Here is a 19,770-nt window from a genome sequence, read left to right as displayed (position 1 = left end):
ATCTTAGGCTTTTAGAGGTTTAGTCACAATTTCTTTGTAAATGACCCCATTTTCTGCCACTGAAGCACTGGACAATTTGATATTGGAGACTTTTATCAATGGCTCATCTTATGATAGTAACATGATACTCCTGAGAACCAGTATCAGCTGTGTCTCTTATCCACTTAACCATTGGCTCTGCTCACCCCTTTAGTGGTCTTAATAGCTTTTTCGAGTTAGGTATTTGATAAGAGACAAGGGTCTCTGTCAAGGCCTGTCTCCTATTAGGCTCTGATACAGCTTTGTTTACAGCTAAAACCAATCTTTGCAAGAAATCAGTGACAGCTTCCCCAGAGCCTTGTGTAATCTTAGTAAATGAGGTGGACCATTTTCCCAGGCTCTTCTACTTGTCCCACACTCTTAAAGCTGCTAAGAGACATTTTTCTGCAGTGGTATTGTGAAACCGAATCTGTTAGTGTATATCATAGTCCTGCCCTTCCCCAAAGCAACTCGTCTTTGACAATAATTTGTTCCCCCTGCTCTATTTGACTGTTTAATATTGGCGGCTTCCTCCCTCCACCATATTAACTGCTGTGACTGCTGACTGGCCTCTGACTGGCCTTTAGCACAGCCTGTTACCAGCCCCTTCCAGTCTTGGGGAATAATTCTGTTTTGAGTAGCTCAGTTACTTAATATTTGTTTCACCAAAGGTAAATGCATGCCATAGGAAATCATAGCCTTTCTAAAAAAGCCTCGGATCAATCACTTCTGTAGGATAGCACGCTAGCTCTTCATAATCGTGATCTGCAGGCACGTGCTGTACGCTTGATTATTGGGAAAACTGATGGTGATTTTGCAACCCCAGGCCACCCCTCTTCTGACAGTGGTTAGCTCAAGATCAACCCTTTCTTTCAGAACAAGGTGTTTTTCTTTAACCCCGTCACCCTGAACTCTTGAAACCAAAAGTTCCGAGGCATCAGGTGGGAACAGTTTGCTTCCCTCTTCTGCCTTTTGAAAAGCTCCTGTCATCCTCCTCCGTCACAGGGTCTGAGGCCTTTTGTTCTCCTTTCCAGCTCTTAGTGCTTCCAACTCTACCCGCATTTTTTCCAGTTGTGCGGCCAACTGTGAAGTCTCTTCAAAAACGAGAGACTAGCGTGACCCTTTTGGCTGTCCCATTTCATCCAGTTTGTTGATGTTTCTCAGATTCTTTCATTTCCAACTGGGAGCAAAGTGGAGGGGGAGAGGAGGTGCACAGGACAGACCTAGTGGTAGCAGCCACAGTAAACTCTGCTGAACTGAAATAGTCATCCCTTTGTCTCCTGCTGTTTCCTCTACAGCATTTGTAATCAGGTTTCCCATTCTGCCTAGCCACATGCCTGAGCGCCACTTGTAGCCTGCTTTTTTGGCTACAATAAAGTAACCCAATAAAGGGTTCTTTTATCTACCTCCCTACACGACCCCTATTCTCTCCCAAGCCCCTAACACTGGGTAGGAAAGAAAGAAGGTTAGAAGGGGAAAGGAGCTTGATACTCCCTGCTAAGGGGCATCAAATACCTTGGGACAAGTTTGATCTTTTTCATCAGGATATCTCCAACTAGCAATCCAGCAACCAGGAATAGCAGCAGGGTGGGGAGCAGCAGCCTCTCAAGAGTCCCCACAATTCCAAACATAAACCATCGTCAACTGCCAAAGTCATGCCCCTGCCAGAGCACAGGACAAATCCTAGTCGGCTGCTGTGGACAATCTGAAGAAGCCTCATAGTCCACACCTGGGATTAAAACAAAAACATATTACCATAATGCTTCTGTGCTTAAAAAAAAAAATTCTTAGTACAAAGATGAAGGAAGCCATGACCCTGGCCACCCGCCTAACGGAAGTCCCGAAGTCAGTGCCAAGCCCGCCAAATAGCCTCCGATCCTAAATGGCCAATCCTGTTAAAAGTCAAACTATCCATCAATGAAAAATTGCCCTGTTGCTGTTGCCAAAGTCTGCCTATGTTTGAATGTGTAAAAACCCAAAGCTTTTGTTCCTCCAGGTCGCCTCTCCTCATGGTGCCCGATGGCCCAAGAGCGCTGGCTTCAATAAACCTCTTGCTGTTTGCCTCGATCTTGGTCTCTGTGTCTCTCTTGAGGGTCTTCCCAGTAACCTAGGACTCCCTCGAGCCTTACAGTACCAGCCAGTGTAACCGAACCAGTGAGCACCGGGTTCACAGAAAGACCCTGTCTATAAAGCAAGGTGGATTAGCCCCAGCTCCGCCTCACTGTTTGAGATTAGCTCCAGCCTTCATCAGAGAAGTCTCTTGTTGCAAAAAACAAAATCCGGCCAAAGTGCAGAGGACAAGAGCTGATGCTAAGCTTGGCCCTAAATGGGACATTTGCAACACTCTCTCCAAGGCTCAGACATTGTGGAAGAGGGGCAGAGAGAATTCAAGAGCCAAAGGGTGCGCAGCAAAACCATGTCTTTTGGACTTGACATTACCATCATGCTTATGAACTCACTGCAACTGTGGTTCTCTGCACAAGACTTTATAGAACTCACAGCAATCCGCCTGCCTCTGCTAGGATTACAGGCCTGTCAGCATCTCATCACTGATGGGGAGGGGCCCCTCCTGGGGGGACTATTGGCAGTCACAGGTTGCTGGGTAACATGGTGTCATTCTCTTCAGCGGTGCCCACCCACCCACTAAGTAAACTCAGTGGGTCTCACCCAAAAACACAAGAGAGGAGGAGAAGGGTTTGTTGAGAAGAGGGGTTTCAGCAGATCCCACTGCTGACAGTGCTGGTCCTGAGCTAGCTAATGAGTAAGCCAGCAGCCAGGGAAAGCGAGCCACTAAGGCGTGTTCCTCCATGGTCTCTGCTTTCATTCCTGAGTTGAGTTCCTGCCTCGATTTCCCTCAGTGATGAACGTGTGTAACCCGTGAGCCAAACAAACCATCTCTTCCCCCACAAGTTGCTCTGGGCCATGTTGTTTATCGCAGTAACAGAAAGAAAGTGAGAACTTATCTGTATGAAACGGTCATATAAATAAAAAGACGTGGAAAAAGATGGAAAGCAGTAAGAGGAAGACAGCCCAAATATCAACCTCTGGTTGCCACATACACACACACACACACACACACCACACATCACGTCACATACATGCAATTGCACACACACTCAGAGAACGTGCCAGGTGAGTATATGGTTATTACTTAATTAGACCTATAATTTCAGAACTTGAGAGGCTCAGTCAGGAAGAATGCTGAGTTTGAGGCTAGACTAGGGCTAGCTTGGTCTACAGAGTAATTTCCAAGTCTGGCTGGGATAGAGAGTGAGACCCTGCCCTAATAACAAATAAAGAACACATAAACAAAATAACTAGATTTTAAGGAACAAGAAGTGTTACAAACATTTGCAACCAGCGATGGGATATCTGGACCATGATGTAAAATGCTGGCAGGGGGGTGTACTTAGTAATAATTCTATATCCGTCTCCTATAAAAGCTGTAGAAATAACCATTTATATGTACGCTCTGAAAATCCTCTGTCTCTGAAAAAAAGTCACAAACATGAATTCCATAGATAAATGAAAGGTTAACTTAAGTTTTTTGTTTTTTTTTTTAAATAAAACTTCTATATTTTATATGTGTGTGTGTGTGTATGTGCACCTGTGTGTGCTGGAACCCACAGAGGCCAGAATGGAACACTTGATCCCTTGGCGCTATAGTTACTGGTGTTTTTAAGCAACCTAATGTGGGTGCTGGGATCCTAACGTGGGTCCTCTGAAGAGCAGTGAGCATTCACTTTATCTGTTTTGAGACAGAGTTTCTCTGTGTAGCTTTGGCTGTTCTGGACTAACTTTGTAGATCAGGCTGGCCTCGAACTCACAGAGATCCGCCTGCCTCTGCCTCCCTGGGTGCTGGGAGTGCAGGCCTGCACCACCACTGAAAATTTGTTTTAAAACTCAATCCTGCAGCGTGGGACCTAGTCAAAAGAGAAAGTGATTGGCCTGCACTGCAAACCAAGAGAAGCCTGTTTTCTCCCACCTTCCTACCTGAGCCTTGTGGAATCAACCACTTGTGTGGTGTTTGTTAGTTTTTTTTTTTTTCTGAGACAGATTCCTCTTGTAGTCCAGGCTGACTTCAAACTCGCAATTCTGCCTCATTCTTCTACTGCTGAGATTATAGCTGTAAGCCACTGTCCCTGGCTTATTTTTGTGGGTGCATTTACCCCTATGGGCCTAAAACCTTGGGTGTCACCCCTCCGGAACCATCCGCCTCGGTTATGTATGCGTGGGAACTCTCCCTGAATCTGAAGCTCTCCATTTTGAGTCGGTTGGCTGGCCAGTGAGATCCTAGGAACCATTGGTCTCTTTACCTCAATTCTGGGGTTATAGGCATATGTCACCAGGCCTAGCTTTTGGCATGGGTGCTGGGGGTTTGAACACAGGTCTTCACGTTTGCATGGCAAGTGCTCTCACTCAGCCATCTACCCAGCCCTGCCTTTTTTTTTTCCCTCTGTCTTTTTTGGTCTTTTACCCTCCTGATGCTTACTAAGTAGCAGGGGCTTGCTGGTCATCAAGCCCCAGGGATCTGCCTGTTTCTTCCCTTTCAGCGCCGGGATTGCACCGGCTTTTGGAAAATGGAACCCAAGGATTGACTTGGGTCCTACATGTATGTGGCAACAAGCACTTTCCCCATTGAACTCTCTCCAAGCCTAAAACTGGATGCCGTGTGCTCGTTGTTTCCCAAACATGACCCCCTTTCCTTCAATTTCCACACTTTCTCTTTGCCATCTTGATTCCCTTACCAGATGATTACAATTGAATACAAACTTAAGCCAAAAAAAAAAATTTTTTTTTTCCCCAAAATTCAACCATCAAATAATTCTTTTGTAAAACTGTTTGGGTTGGTAGAGTCACGGTTCCTTTAATTGTAATGGGCTATTACTCCTCTTCTCCTTTGTCCACGATGCCCGAGAGAGCACTGATAGCTACCCTTCCCTTTGCTTCTGTGTGTCCTTTCCTTCATAGTGTGATCACATGTAACTTAGAACCACTATCTCAGCCCGTCCTAATACGAGATGAGAAAAATTGGGACTTTAAAGAACCCCCATGATGCCACAACAGTAAAATACAGGTGTGTACAGAACCTGGCTCAGGAGGTGGGGCCTTTCCCGGAATGTGGTCAGGTGGAAATGATGCTGGGAAGCCACAAGACCCGGATGGCTAATTAGGAGACCCCGATGGCTAATTAGGAGACCCTAGCATAGCTGCAAACCAAAGTCAGGTACTGATATAGGAGAGAGCCGACGTAAGTGCTGGGATAGAGGAGGGAAGCTGGCCCGAGACGAGTGGAGAGCAGGGCTTCCTGGCAGACAACACTGCTGAAGACTCGGCTTGCAGGCAGCTGCTCCATCCTCGGGGGACCAGTAAGGCCCTGGACAGGTGGAACCCTGTAGTTCCCCGCCCCGCCTCAGGGCGGCGCTGTGCACAGCCAGGCCGTTATCCAGGCCGTTGGCACGCAGGTGCTTTCTAGCTCGCTCCAGCCCTGTGCGCAGGCGCGGCGTGAGCGCGGGCCGTTAAGGGTGCGTGCGGGCACACGAGGGCCTTGCGAAGGCTGCTAGCGTGCAGGCCTCAGGCCTTCTTTGTCTGGTGAGGGACGCTCGCTCCCACTCGGTGCGCTGCTGTCTTCCGGCCTGTGTGGCCTGAGCTGCTCTGTGAGAGAAGGACGAGGACTTGCCTGCGGGATGCTCGAGGTCCTGGTCTTGAAGGTGAGGGGCGCCCGAGGCCTTCCTCGAGGAACCTTTCCCTTGTGCGGCTGCCATCTTGGCTCGGAAGCCCGGGTTCCCTAGGCTCGCCTTCAGACAAGCAAGTGACGCAGTGGCACGCCCTGGTTGCAGATGGCGGTGGCAAATGCATTTAACACACTTAAGCTAGCCAATATACGAACTGCGCTCAGTGTAGCATGCAAGAATGTCGCAGTGAGTTCTGGGCCAGCCTGGGCTACACAGCGAGGACCTACCTCATAAACACCACCTCCCACAATTGAGTGTTCATTGGTGAAGCCACCAACAGATCAGTTTAATTGTAACAACAATTAACTTTATTATGTAAACTTTGCGATCCTGGGATAGTCACACACTGATTTGTGTGTGTTATCTGTGTTGGGAGTGCGTGGGCCTTGGTGCACGTGTAGAGGTCAGAGGACGGCTGACCTCAGGGTTGAACTCAGTCAGGTCTGTTTGGTAAGCACCATTTACTGAAGCGTCTTACTGAATAAGTCCGGCTTATTCTAACTAAATTGGTTTCTTCTAGGGCTAACTAATAGGGCTTATTCTAACTAATTGGTTTGTTTTAAGCGAACTCTGTAGCCCTGGTTTGCTTCGTACTCCCTTTGTAGACCAAGAGGGCCTTGAACTTAGAGATCTACCTCTCCAGTGATGGAATCAAAGCTGTGTCCTGCCACCCTCGGCCTGTCAAGTGTCTTTTAAACATTTTCTTTATTATGTGTCTGTGTCTGGATATATAAGCACATCAGTGCAGGTACCCTCGGGGCTGTGGTTCCAGGAAGTTGTGAGCCAACCAAGGTAGGTGCTGGGAACTGATGAGAACTGAATTTGGGTTCTCTGCAAGAGCAACCAGCCACTCTTAACCACAGAGCTGTGTCTACGCCCATCAATCATCTTTTCGTGTGGTTATTGGCCCCTGTATTAGCTTCATTGGAAAAATGTTGTTTCAGGTCCTCAGTTCGTTTTTGAAGTGGTGTGGTTGTTGAGTTGAGTCTTGGACGTTCTCCTTAGGTTCTGAGTATCAGTCCCTTACCTGAAAAGCGATCTGCAGCACACTCTTCCATGGTATGCTGGTTACTTGGAATTGACCCAATCTAGAATCACCTGGGAAGAGCGGCTCAATTAGGAATCGCCTAGAGCAGGTTGGCCTTCGGACATGAATGTGTGGTGGTTTTGTTAATTGCTGTGGGGAGGCCCAGCCCATTTGAGGGCCTGCGAATGCTTTGGGCCTGGCATCCTGGGTTGTATAATTAAAGTTATCGGAGTGCAAGCTACCAAGATCTAGGTCTTTTGTCCTCACTCTGCTCTTGACTGGATGTGATGGCTTCTCTTCCCTGCAGTATGAGCCACCACTTGGAATTGTAAGCCAGATAAGCCCTCTCCTCCCTTACGTGGTCTTTGGTCAGGGTCTTTTATCACAGCAACAGAAAGGAATCTGGGATGCATGGTTGACTGTTACATTCACAGTCTCTCTGGAGACATAAAATACAATTTTGATAAGCTTAGTAGTTAGTTATCATAACCAAGCAACCAATGCCAAATACAACATAAGGCTTTTGTATTATTTGCTTCTAAGGGTTTTGTGTCAGACATCCTGCAATTAGGCCTTTGATACATTTTGATTTCGTTTTCTCTTTTTTACTTTTTTTACTGTATGGGTGCATTCGTGTTCACTATGAGGAGGCATGTGCCATGGCATACATGTGAAAGTTGTAGAGTTAATTCTCTTCTTACATGTTTCAGAGAGTGAACTCAGGCTTCCCCAGCAAGTGCCTATACCCTCTGAGCCATCCTGCCAGCTCCTTGAATTAATTTTTCTATATGATGCTAACTAGTAAGTTCATTCTTTGGTATGAAATATTCAGTTTCCCGGTAACGTTTTTGGAAAGTGCCATGGACCGGCCCAGTCGGGCTCCTGTCATCTGCGGGAGAACAAGGCTTTGGACAGGAAGACACGGTTTCAGCAAAGAATTGACAGACAGAGACACCTTGATGGTTTTGACTCTGCTGCAACTTTACTGAAATCAGGCTAGTATTTTTATAATGATTTCACAAAAGGCACCTTAAAAGTGGCATACTTCCCAGAACATTCAGACTTTTACCAAGAATACAAAGTTTACATTTTAACTCAAAATGCAGTCAAACATAAAGCAGTGCCCACAAGAAATCTTGGCCTAAAAACTTTTTGAACAGAGCAAACAAAGAAAAAGAAACCTCAAATGCAGTTTCATTATTGCTAACCAGTGAAGAGGAAAGTCAGGAGCTAAGTCAGATGCCTGCCAAAATCTTTCTCTATATCAAAATCTAACTACACCTTTGTTAACCATCCTCCCATTTGTCCTGCTAAAGATTTATGATCTTCCTTAGAATTAGAAACAAGGCACTGAAGAGAGGGGAAACTCCCACCAGCCGCACCTCTCATGCTATTATTTCTTAAGAAGGAGCCTATTATTTTTTTCAGTATTATTAATGCCTATTAATATTAAATCTAATTCATTACCTTTCTTAAACTTATTATTTTTATTAAAGCCTTTAACAATCTACTAATGATAAATTTCTTTATAAAATTAGTTGTGCTGTTTCAGGTGTCACAGAGAAAGATCAAAAAATTTATTATTCCAGCCCCAGAGCCACAACTAAAGAAGCGTAGAAATCTTAGAACACGTCTCTTTTCCAAGTGGGATGAGTTTGCCAGGGACCTTCCAGGGGGCGAATTTCCGGAGAAAGCGTATCCCCCGCCCTGTAGCTTATGCTACTATGGCGACACTGGTGTAGGTGTGGCAGAAAGACTATCATTTCCCATGGAATGATTTTGGTGCCTTGGCCAACTCTGATTGGGTCACATTGTCAAGTAGGTGGTCCTGGGATTTTCACTCTTCTGGTCTGTGTGTCTGAGTTATTATAGCACCACACTGTTTCGATTATTGTAGTTTCGTAGTAAGGTTTGGAAATCTGGCATGAGTCCCTCTAGCTACTTTTGTTTTGATACACTGCAGCTGAGACTGGTTTCCACCTTCTTTTATAGCCTGATGGGCTATGGGATTACAGGCACACACTACCATGGTCAGTTTTAGGTAGTGCTGGGGATTGAACCTTGGACTTACATAGCTAGGCAAGCATTCCACTAACTGAGCTACATTCCTAGCACTTTAACTTTGTTGTTTTTAGAGTTTTATTGGCTATGTAGGGTTCCTTAAAAGTTGTTAAAAAAAATTAGTATTTGATAATGATAAGAATTGGATCTCACTATGTGCTCTGGCTTGCCAGGGACTAATTGTGTGGATCAGGCTGTCCTTGAACTTAGGGAGAGCTGTCTCCCTGCTGAGAGTGCTGTGCTCCAGAGGTGTGAGCTCTGCCTCTCTTGTACTTGACTCAATTTCTTTTATCATAATTTTATAGTTTTCACTGTGCTTGTAATATTTTTATAGACTCCTTAGGATTTTCTGCATAGAAAGTCATGCTTATAAAAACTGGCAAGTTTATATTTTTGTTCAGTTTTCCTGACAGTCTTGTCTTACAGTACACTCCACCCAGTGTTAAATGAAGCAGCATGTACATCACTATTAGAGTTTTATTTCCTATGTGTCACTTCCTGTCCTTTAATATAGATCCCATTTGTAAATACAGCTGGGTGTCGAAGTGGCACACTCTTGTAAACCTCTTGTAAGCACTCAGGAGAAAAAAGCTTTGCTATAGCAAGTTTGAGGCTAGCCTGAGCTATGTGAGATCCTGCCTCAAAAACCAGAACATGACAGAGTCCCATTTCCTAGCTAAGATTCTGTAGACACTGATTATAACCATCTGGCCTTCAACGTCTTGAGCATACTGTAAGAGCTACTCTCAAGCCCTTGCCAGTTGAGCATCTAAGCAGCCTGGGTTCCCTCCCTTCCTCCTTTTCTAGGAGATAGCTCTGGACCTTGAGACATTAGACGGGTGTGCACCACTGAGCTATATTCCCAGGCCTGGGGTCACTCTCTAGTGAATGTGTTGTCTTGGCTGTGTGTCATGGTTTATCCCATCCTGATTATATTCAGCATGAAGGTGATATCTCTGCTACTATGTGACTGCAGACTAATCTGCAATTACCAAAATCAGAATGACTGCTGTCTTCTCCCCCCCAATTATTATAAAAACCTTCAAACAGCCAAGCATGGTGGTGCACACCTTTAATCCCAGCACTTGGGAAGTGGAGGCAGGTAGATCTTTGTATTATGTGGCCAGTTCCAGCCCAGCCAAGATACATAGTGAAATCTGGTCTTAAAAAAATCATAATTCCAGCACTTGGGAGGCAGACGAAGGTGGCTCTCTGAGTTTGAGGCCAGCCTGGTTTACAGAGCAAGATCTAGGACAGCCAGAACTACACAGAGAAACCCTGTCTCAAAACAACCAACAAAATATTCAGAAGAGTAGAAAAATACTAAAGCAAACACTTGTATTTCTACCCTCTGATGTATAGGGTACAAAGTTATAGTGTCTCACTGCTTCTTGGCCCTCTCAGGAGGCAGAGGTAGGGTACACTTTTTAAAAATCAGTGGTAGTTTTAACTGAAGTCTTTAATTTAAATTTAACTTTTTTCATTTTTTTAGCTTATTTCTAAAAATGGTACTTCTGTGGAGTTTTTAATTTTTATATGTGTGGTGGTGTGACTAAGGATGGCTTTCACAGGTTCATAGATTTGAATGTTTGGTCACCAGGGACTGGTACTATTTGAAAAGATTGGGGGTGGTATGGCATGGTTGGAGAAAGTGTGTCATTAGAAGTCTTTGAGGTTTTCAGAAGCCCAAGCCAAGCCCAGTGGCTCTCTGCCCCTGTTACCTGGGGATCTGGATGTAGAACTCTGAGCTACTTCTCCAGCACCATACCATGTCTGTCCGTGTGCCACTATGCTTCCTGCCAAAGGCTGGGACATGGTGGCTGTGGGCACTCTGATGGAGCAGCACCAGCTAGGCAGCAAGCAGAATCTCAGTGAGTTCATTATGTACAGCAGGTGAATGAGGAACCCCTAGTCTCAACAGGAGTCTTTGTAGGGGAGCTGTCTGGGGTTGTAGTTACCCAGGTGGAGAAAGTGGTAGTTGATAGGTTTTCACACACTGTCAGTGTCAACAGAGGAAGGCTTGCTAATTCCCATGGGTCTGAGCCTTGGTTTCTTTGACATGTCTGTGCCAACAATACACATTCACATAGGATCTTACCTGCTCCTTATAGACTCACTCAGGGCTTCCTTGGCTCCCCACACTCATGTTCTTGGTGTTTTCTTTTTTGTTTTGTTTTGTTTTCTTTCATGTTAAAACAGGTTCTAAACACTGTCTATAACTTGCTTGTTTGTGTCATGTCTATTTTTTAAATATTGAAGATCAAGGGCATCTTTTTGCGTTTTATGGGGGCAGAGTTTGGTTTTGAATTTACGATCCCTCTGCCTCAGCCTCCTGAGTACTACCATTATACATGTGTGTCACTGTGCCTGGTACCTTCTTTGCCTTTTGAGTTGTACACATAATTGAGAATTGCTTGCCTATTCTTGTTAGTGCATTTTCAGATATTATCTTCAATCATACCTTTTTTTGTTTGTCTTGTTTTTGAGACAGGATCTCACTTATAAAGCTCTGGCTTTTCCGGAACTCACTGTGTAGATGAGGCTGGCATCAGACTCACATGAATGTACCACCCTGTTGCCTTCATTTAAGACAAAGGTGCTTGTTAAGGACTTGTTAGATCACTTACATTAGAAATAGTTACTGTAATTTAAGGCTTTATATCCTGTGACTCTACTTTTAAATCATACATTGTTTTGTCTTCTTAAAATATTACAGATTGAAGATCCAGGTTGCTTCTGGGTAATTATAAAAGGATGTAGTCATTTTTTGGAACAGGAAGTTGACTACCAAAAACTAAACAGTGCCATGAATGACTTCTATAACAGCATGTGTCAAGACATAGAAATAAAACCATTAATGCTGGAAGAAGGGCAGGTATGTTCCTAAATGTGCTTTGTTCTCAGGGTCTTAAAACAGTGCTCAAATTACAAAATATTCTGCATATAGATAGTAAAAGCCTTTGGAATATTATAACTGTGATTGCTCGGTGCTGGTTGATTTTGCACAAGCTAGAACCTAGTCTTAGAAGAGGAATATTAGGCAAGGCTCTCCTTTCATGTTGGTTCTGGGGATCAAACTTGGGCCATTGACCTTGGCAGCAGGGACTTTTACTGGCAGACCCACCTCACCAGACTAACTTTTTATAACATGGGTGAAGGAGACGACACATGATCTAAAACAAGAGGCAGAACTGTCTTTTGGGCCCAGCACATACATGCAGAGCCTTCAGCAAACAGGAAATGGGGTTTAAGTTGGGGCTTTTGTGTGTGTATGTTTCTGCCTACCTGCCACTTCCTCACTCTCTCTAGCTTTGAGCAACTTATGTTTCTTTATTCTACTTGTTAAATGTCCTGCCCCTATGTGCTGCAACATAAACTACCATTGTCCACAGTCTGGCCTCTTTTTAGACCTTTCTCAGGAAAGTGAATTTTTATAATAGTGTGGTAGGAAAAGACATAAGTGTGTTTTGAGAAAAAAACTAGAAACTGTTTGAGTCTCCCCCCATTATCATTAGTAACATAATGTATTATTTTTCATGAAACACTGAATGTTAGCTTCAAAAATAAAACTAGGACAGTTAGTCTTTTAAAAGTGTGTGTGTACAGATGTGTTTTTATATTTCAGGTTTTTAACTTTTGTCCTTTATATTTTGCATAGACTGATAGGCAAAGCTAAATATTTTGGATAGATTTGGGCTCTCTTTCTCTCAATAATATTTATGCTGTGAACTTCCTGTTTATTAAATTGGAAGGTAAGACTATCTTGGGAGGGGCTAAGAAGCCAGTGGATTAAGGTTGTGACAGCCTGGTCTCAACCTGGACTTTGTTAGAAGTATTTTAGTAGCGGCCACCACTGCCTAGATCAGCTCTTTCATTTGTGTTTTTAACATAAGATTTTTCTCATTCCTTCTGCATCCTGAGTTAGGATTCATTTGTGTTGAATTTTCCCTCATTTATTAACTAATAAAGTATGAAATAGTTAGCTGGGTATGGTGGCTCATGCCCTTAATCCCAGCATGTAGGAGGAGGCAGAGGGAGGCAGATCTCTATATGAGTTTGAAGCCAGCCTCGTCTGCTCTACATAGTGAGCTCTAGGACAGTGGGGGTTATATAAAGAGATTCTGACTCAAAAAAAAAAAAACCAAAAATGGAAAGAAAAGAAAAAATAGTATAAACATTTAAGAATGAGTCTTTTTTGAAATTTTATTTTACATCTGGTCCATAGTTTCCCTTCCTCCTCTTCTACCAGTTCTTCCTTTTCCTCCCCCATCCACCCCACCTCCCTTTCTCTTCAGAAAAGGGCAGGCCTCAATGAATATTAACCAGCTATGCCACATCAAGTTGCAGTAAGACTAGGCACCTCCTCTTCTGTTAAGGTGAGACAGTGCAGCTCAGTTAGGGGCAGGGTCCCAAAGGCAGGCAACAGAGTCAGAAACAGCTCCTGCTCCTACTGTTAGGAGTCCCACCAGAAGATCAAGCCACACAACTCTAACAGATATGTGCATAGAGCCTGCGTCAGTCTCATGCAGACTCCCTAGTTAGTGGTTCAGTCTCTGTGAGCCCCTGTGGGCTCAGGTTGGTGGATTCTGTGGTTTTTCTTGTGTCTTTGACCCCTCTGGCTCCTACAATTCTTCCTTTCCCTCTTCTGAAGTATTCTCCAAGCCCTGCCTAATGTTTATCTGTGGGTCTCTGCATCTGTTTTCCATCTATTGCTGGGTGAAGCCTCTCTGATGACAATTTGGGCTACATGTCAATCTATGAGTATAGCAGAATACCACTAGGAATCATTTCATTAACTTTTCCTTTTCTTTCCTTCTTTCTTTCTCCCTCCCTCCCTCCTTCCTCCTTTCCTTCCTTCCTTCCCCGTTTGTGTTTGGTTCTATTGTGGGTCTCTGGTCTATCCAGCCTCTGGGTCCTGGGCCTCCAAGCAGTGTCAGGGGTGGGCTCTCTCTCATGGCATAGGTCTCAAGCTGGACCAGTGGCTATTCCCACAATTTCTGTGCCACCTTTACACCAACAGACATTGTAGGGGTGAATTTAGGTCGAAGGTTTTGTGGCTGGCTTGGTGTCCCAATCACTCTACTGGAAGACTTGCATGGTTACAGGAGATGGCCAGTTCAGGCTGTGCATCCCCCATTGCTGGGATTCTTAGCTAGGGTCACCCTCATTGATTCCTGGGAGGTTCTATTGTCCTAGGCTTCTAACTCTTCCCAGAGATGCCCCCCCCATTTCCAGTTGTCTCTTCCGTTACTCTCTCCCTCCATCCTTCCCACACCTGATTCTTCCTGTTTGCATTCCCATCCCTACCCCCACTCCAGCCAGTTCCCTCTCCCCATCCACCCTCAGTGTGTGTTCTGTTTGCCCTTCTTAGTGAGAGTCATGTGTCCCCATAGCTGACCTCTGCTATTTTGTGGGTTCTTCTTTTTTCCACCCTTTATTCCCTACCGCTGTTTCACCCCCTAACACTTGATAGGAAAGGAACAATGATAGAGGGGAGAGAGGGAATATAAAAATACATGAACCTAAGTTTTTTTCTTTTGTTTCTTTTTTGACCATGGCTACTAGCAAACTGCAACCAACCTCCCTAAACGACCAACAATTACCAAACCCCTCCCCCACTCCCAAATCAGGGAGTATTTATATACCCTCTGAAAAGTTCCCAGATTTCCAAACATCACACAGTTGGAGAAACTGTCTGTAGCTGGCAAAACCGTGCCTCTGCTAGGACGTTAGGTAAATCATGGTCAGCTGCTGCAGACAGTCTGAAGCAGCCCCACATCCTGCACCTAGCATTAAAACACATTCTGTTATAATATTTTGTGTTCTTTAAAGAAACCAAATTCCAGAGTTCTCACTATGTGCACTTCCTCTGCCCCAAATCCCTCAGCTCTCCTTGTTACTAGCTTCTTTGAGTCTGTGGGTTGTAGCACGGTTATCCACTACAGCTGATATCTACTTAGGTGAGTGCACGCCATGTTTGCCTTTCTGGGTCTGGGTTACCTCACTCAGGATAGTTTTTAGTTTCATCCACTTGCCAGCAAATTTCATGATGTCATTGTTTTTAATAGCTGAGTAATACTCCATTGTCTAAATGTGTCCCGTTTTCTTTATCCTAATGATTCTTATTACAGTTTTCATCTTTGTGATTGGTGCTGTTATCCCCTTTGGTGTTCAGTCTCTTTCTTCTCTGTTCACTTATTTACTTAATTTTTATTTCTATTCTAGAGCTGGAACCCAGAGCTTAATGCATGCCTCTGAGCCCCTAGCCCCTTTGCGCTTTATAGTGGCTTGTTGGTCCTTCCTTTTCCTTTTTGAAATCCAGATGTGTCTTTAGATGGCTCCTTGATCCAGGGCTTTAGTACTGCCTCCTCTGGAAGGAGTGTTCTTCTGTAGACTTTGCTTTTCTGCACATGGCTGACAGAAGAGAGAGCAGCAGCCAGCATACAAGACTAGTTTGTGCACGGCTCAAGACTGTGGTAATTTTATAGCATCCTGGGCATTTCATATCCAGGAAGTAGGAATTGGAGCCCCGCTCCAGATGCTGCTTCTTGTGTTTCCTCTTCACCTCTGGAGGAGATGTGAAGGAGAAGGCATGTTCTTGTTGTCTCCATCAGCAGGCTGTGTGTCTGGATAGTGTGTTGGATAGTGGGGATTAAAGCTGGGTTCTTGTATGTAGGTATGTATATTATTAAGCTACAGCCTGTTAATTATTTGTGTTCTTTCTTTTTTTTTTAAGATTTATTTTATTGCCTGCATGTGTGCCCGAAGAAAGCACCAGATCTCACTATAGATGGTTGTGAGCCACCATGTGGTTGCTGGGAATTGAACTCAGGACCTTTGGAAGAGCATCCAGTGCTCTTAACCTCTGAGCCATCTCTCCAGCCTGTTCATTATTTGTAATCAGAGTTATGCTTGGTAGATTGCTGTAAAATGAAACAGTTGCAAAATCTGGCTGTCACTTTGTCAGGGTGTTTCCCGTAAGCAGCTGCAGGCATTCTGCAAGTAGTTTTTGAAGACTACTCTATGGCAGGTATACAATGACCAAACAAACCCCAAAGACAGATTTTATACTGTCATAGAGTGAAGGATTATGTGTGCCAGACCAAAAAAAAAAAAAAAGACATTAAATTGTGGGAAGCCATGGAATAAAGGAAGCTAGGTTGAAGTTTCTGACAGCTATTTGTAGGCTTTGTCTTCAGACTGGGGAAGAGGGAACAATGCATTTTAACTTGCTTGTTGTACAGACAGCCGGGGGAGTTAAGGAGCTACTCTGCCAAGACCCTAGTAGAGATCTGAGTTACTGAGTTAATTTACAAGTTAGGCATAGGAAGACACTGGCAACAATAATAAGAAAACATAATTATGACAATATACCAGAGTAAAGTCTGCTGTACAATAAAGGTTATTGTAACCAATTGCTTCAGCCCTCTGTCAGCTGGCCTGATATCTAAGACAGGAAGACTCCTAAGTGATTAAAGGCCAGTACTGTTGATATAGTATGTGCTGGACAAGTGAGCAGTTCACCTTCTAGGCTCCATGGAGCAAGGTGGTGGAAGAGTTCTTATCTGCGTGGAGCAGAGGACAGTTTAAGTTATGAATTGTTGACTCCTGGAATTCTCATTAATCTCTTCAGGCTGTAGTTAACTTTGAACTATAGAAACTGACTAATGGGAGCAACTATAGTAAGAAAAATTGTCCTGAACCCCTTCCCTCTCAGACACTGCTTAGTGGGGGCAGGTCCAGCTCCTGCTGCTCTGACCTGTGGCGATCTGACTCGGAGCTTTTTTCACTTTGCAGGTGTGTGTGGTGTACTGTCAGGAGCTGAAGTGCTGGTGCAGGGCTGTGATTAAGTCAATCATCTCTTCTGCAGACCATTACCTGGCAGAGTGTTTCCTTGTGGATTTTGCCAAGTACATTCCAGTAAAATCTAAAAAGTACATATGCATTAATTTTGCCTTATGTGCCTTAAGGAGACAAATGACAGTTTTAAAGGAAAATGTCAATAAATGAAATGCATTTAAATCTCGTTTAAAAACTTTTAAAGATGTCTTTTCAGTTATGTGTACACGTGTTTTGTGTATGTGCGTGCACATGTTGGATCCTTGGAGCTGGAGTTAGAGGTAGTGTGAGCCGCTTGATGTGGTGCTGAGGACCAGATTCAGGACCTCTGCCGTAGCAGTGTATGTTCTTACCTGCTGAGCCGTCTGTCCAACCAACTCAATGTCAGCTTTCAAAGTAAGGCTCACAGGTGGCTTCTTGCCTGAAAGGGCAGGGCCAGTTGTTCTCTCTGCATCTCTTGCTGCCTTTAGCTTGCTTGTGGTCAGAGTAGGTCGTAGAGGAAAGAGAAAGAGGCTCAAGATCAAGAAAGAGGCTGCCAAGAGGTAGGCATTTTCCTCTCAGAAGAGGAGGATGGGGACTGGCATTAGGGTACACGGCAAAGTATGCAAGCATGCGTTTTTGGTTATCTTGCAGAACAAAGGGAGACTAGGCTATCTCCTAGGACACAGGAGCCAAATGTCCGTTGGGCACACTGCTCTGATTCTGGGACCACATGTTACAGTTTACTGGAACTAATGGGTCAGTCTTTGCATTTTGTGACAACCTTTTCAGTTTCATTCCCAGAGTAAAAGGTACTCAGTTAAGTAAATGAGGACCCTTCTTCCCACTGAATAAGGCACTATACCAAGCAGGCTATTGTTGCATGAGTGGCATGTAGCAAACGAGACATTACGGTTTACAAAGAGCACAGTAGCTCATGTCCATTGCTTTACAGCTGCGCTTTATTTTTGTTTGTTTTAAAAGAATTATTGTGTTTACCTGTTGGGGACTTTTCTCTTTGTTTAGAATTACATGTGATAAGTCTAATATGTTTCAGTACAGCCACCATTTTCCTTTGTGGTTTTTTTTGTTTTGTTTTGTTTTCTTTTTGCTTTTTTGAGACAGGGTTTCTTTGTACAGCCTTGGCTGTCCTGGACTCAACTTTGTAGACCAGGCTGGCCTCGAACTCACAGAGATCTGCCTGCCTGTGCCTCCCTGAGTGCTGGGGTTATACATATGCACCACTGTACCTGACTCAGCTACAGTTTTCTAACCTGTCCTAGATAACAAGCCTGTGGCTTCCCATGGAGAGTATTTTGGGGACCCAGGAAGAGAACCAGTTGATATTTGAATTGTGTTAGGTTAAAGTGGCCCATAGTTTGCCTGAAGAAGAGTGGAACAAAAATATTGAACCTGTCATTGATCAAATCTCAGTACTCCAGCTCTTGGGACAACATCCATCTGTTTACAGAATCTTTTGTGTGATTCTGATATGCTAAAACTGGCATTTTATATATTTAATTATATTTATTTGTTGTGTGTGATGGGGTTCATACTTAAGCCACAGTGCATGAGGGCAACGTGTAGGAGTGAGTTCTCTCCTTCCACCACGTGGCTCTCAGGCCTGGTGACAGGTGCCTTATCCCTCTGAGGTACCTCATCTGCCTGAATTTGGTATTTAAAATTTTTAAATAGCCAGGCATGGTAATGGTGGCACATACCAGTATTCTTAGCAGTTGGTACATAGAAGCAGGCCAGTCTGAACCATGTGAGACCTTGTCTAAAAGAATAAAACTAAAATTTTAAATAGGCTTCTTCACAGGTTCAATTATTATTCAGTATTTCTCACTTTTTGTAGCTTCACTAGAACATTTTTGCCTAAACTCCTATACCATGGAATTTTAATACCATAGATTATATATGATATGTAGATCTTTATACATAAAACTTAAGTTTTTTGTTTGTTTTTTTGTTCCTTGGGGATAGTTATGGTCCCTTGGTCAGATGTTCCAAGACATTATTTTAGCTATATCAGAAAAAGGAAAAATTGTTTTCTAGATAAAGTATATTCTGTAAGTGTGCTTTAAATGAATTTATTGTGTATAATTTTTACTTATAATAGAATTATTTATATTTTACTTTTAAGCATCCGTGTTGCAGTTGAGTCTTTCATGAAGCTTCCTTATAGAGCAAAAAAATTCAGACTTTATTGTACAAAACCTGTGACATTACACATTGACTTCTGTGAAGACAATGCTGAAATTGTGTAAGTACAGCTTTATTTTTTTTGAAAGCTTAAAATATTGGCACTCCTTTTTCTGTATGTGTTTCCATCATTTTGTTGTAAAGAGCACAATCAGAGAAAGCAAAATGTAGTCAATTAAAAATGGGCTCTACTTGCATGCAGGTTTGAGCCTGTAATGCCATGATGTGGCATTGTGAAGCCACTGTGTGAGGTGGTCCCTGCAGATACCCAGGCAGGGAAACAAGCTGTGAAGAGATAAGAATGAAAGCCTGGTGCACATTGACTTTGTCAGCCTGGATCAGACGCTGGGGAGTCTAATAACAGTATATTTAAGCCCAGTGTAATTAGGAAAAAAAATCTTGCTGTAATACAGCCCCTGGTGCACAAGGAAGCCTAATTATGTTGAAAGTCAACTCAGGGTACATATCTTTCCCAAGAAGATGGGTTCTAGAGATACGCTACCTGTACTAGCTTAAGGGCCTAATGCTCCGGCCTGGTCTCAGTCATACAGATAGTGTAGAGGTCATTTGGGCTATCAGGTACTTCTGGTCCTAGTTGTGGGAGTTGGGGACCCTCTGGCTCTAAGGGTTATTTAGATCACTAGCCATCTCTGGACCTGATTGTATGAGCTTGATATGGCCTATACCAACAGATAAGGCAGGTGACCAGGCTACTGTTTGCTTCCAGTTCTCAGCTTTCTGAATGGAAGAGCAGATTTTTCATCTTTCCCACTGGAAAGACAGTCCTATGTGCTTAACATTCCTGGTTTCTCTAGAACTCTGGGGGCACAAGGACCTCCGTGCTGTGCTTCCACCAAGTGTTCACCTCCAGATTAAATGATCTGACAGAAGCCAAGTTTACGACTA

The 19,770-nt window shown here is 43.8% G+C and overlaps 1 protein-coding gene across 1 annotated transcript in view; it reads left to right on the top strand.

Annotated features, from left to right (window-relative positions):
• The first annotated feature begins 5,705 nt into the window (after positions 1-5,705).
• The window catches only part of Tdrd12 (tudor domain containing 12), a 62,323-nt gene continuing 48,258 nt past the window's right edge, over positions 5,706-19,770 (top strand). Inside the window, exons 1-4 of the mRNA XM_055594703.1 lie at positions 5,706-5,729; positions 11,558-11,716; positions 16,639-16,775; positions 18,806-18,925. Of these exons, the coding sequence (XP_055450678.1) occupies positions 5,706-5,729; positions 11,558-11,716; positions 16,639-16,775; positions 18,806-18,925 (440 nt within the window). The remainder of the gene's footprint in view (positions 5,730-11,557; positions 11,717-16,638; positions 16,776-18,805; positions 18,926-19,770) is intronic.

This window comes from Psammomys obesus, unplaced genomic scaffold, assembly GCF_907164565.1.
Source record: "Psammomys obesus unplaced genomic scaffold, mPsaObe1.curated_primary_1811, whole genome shotgun sequence".
Taxonomy (NCBI): Eukaryota; Metazoa; Chordata; class Mammalia; order Rodentia; family Muridae; genus Psammomys; species Psammomys obesus.
The sequence above is the reverse complement of the archived record's forward strand: the minus strand, read 5'-3'. Positions and strand labels throughout refer to the sequence as shown.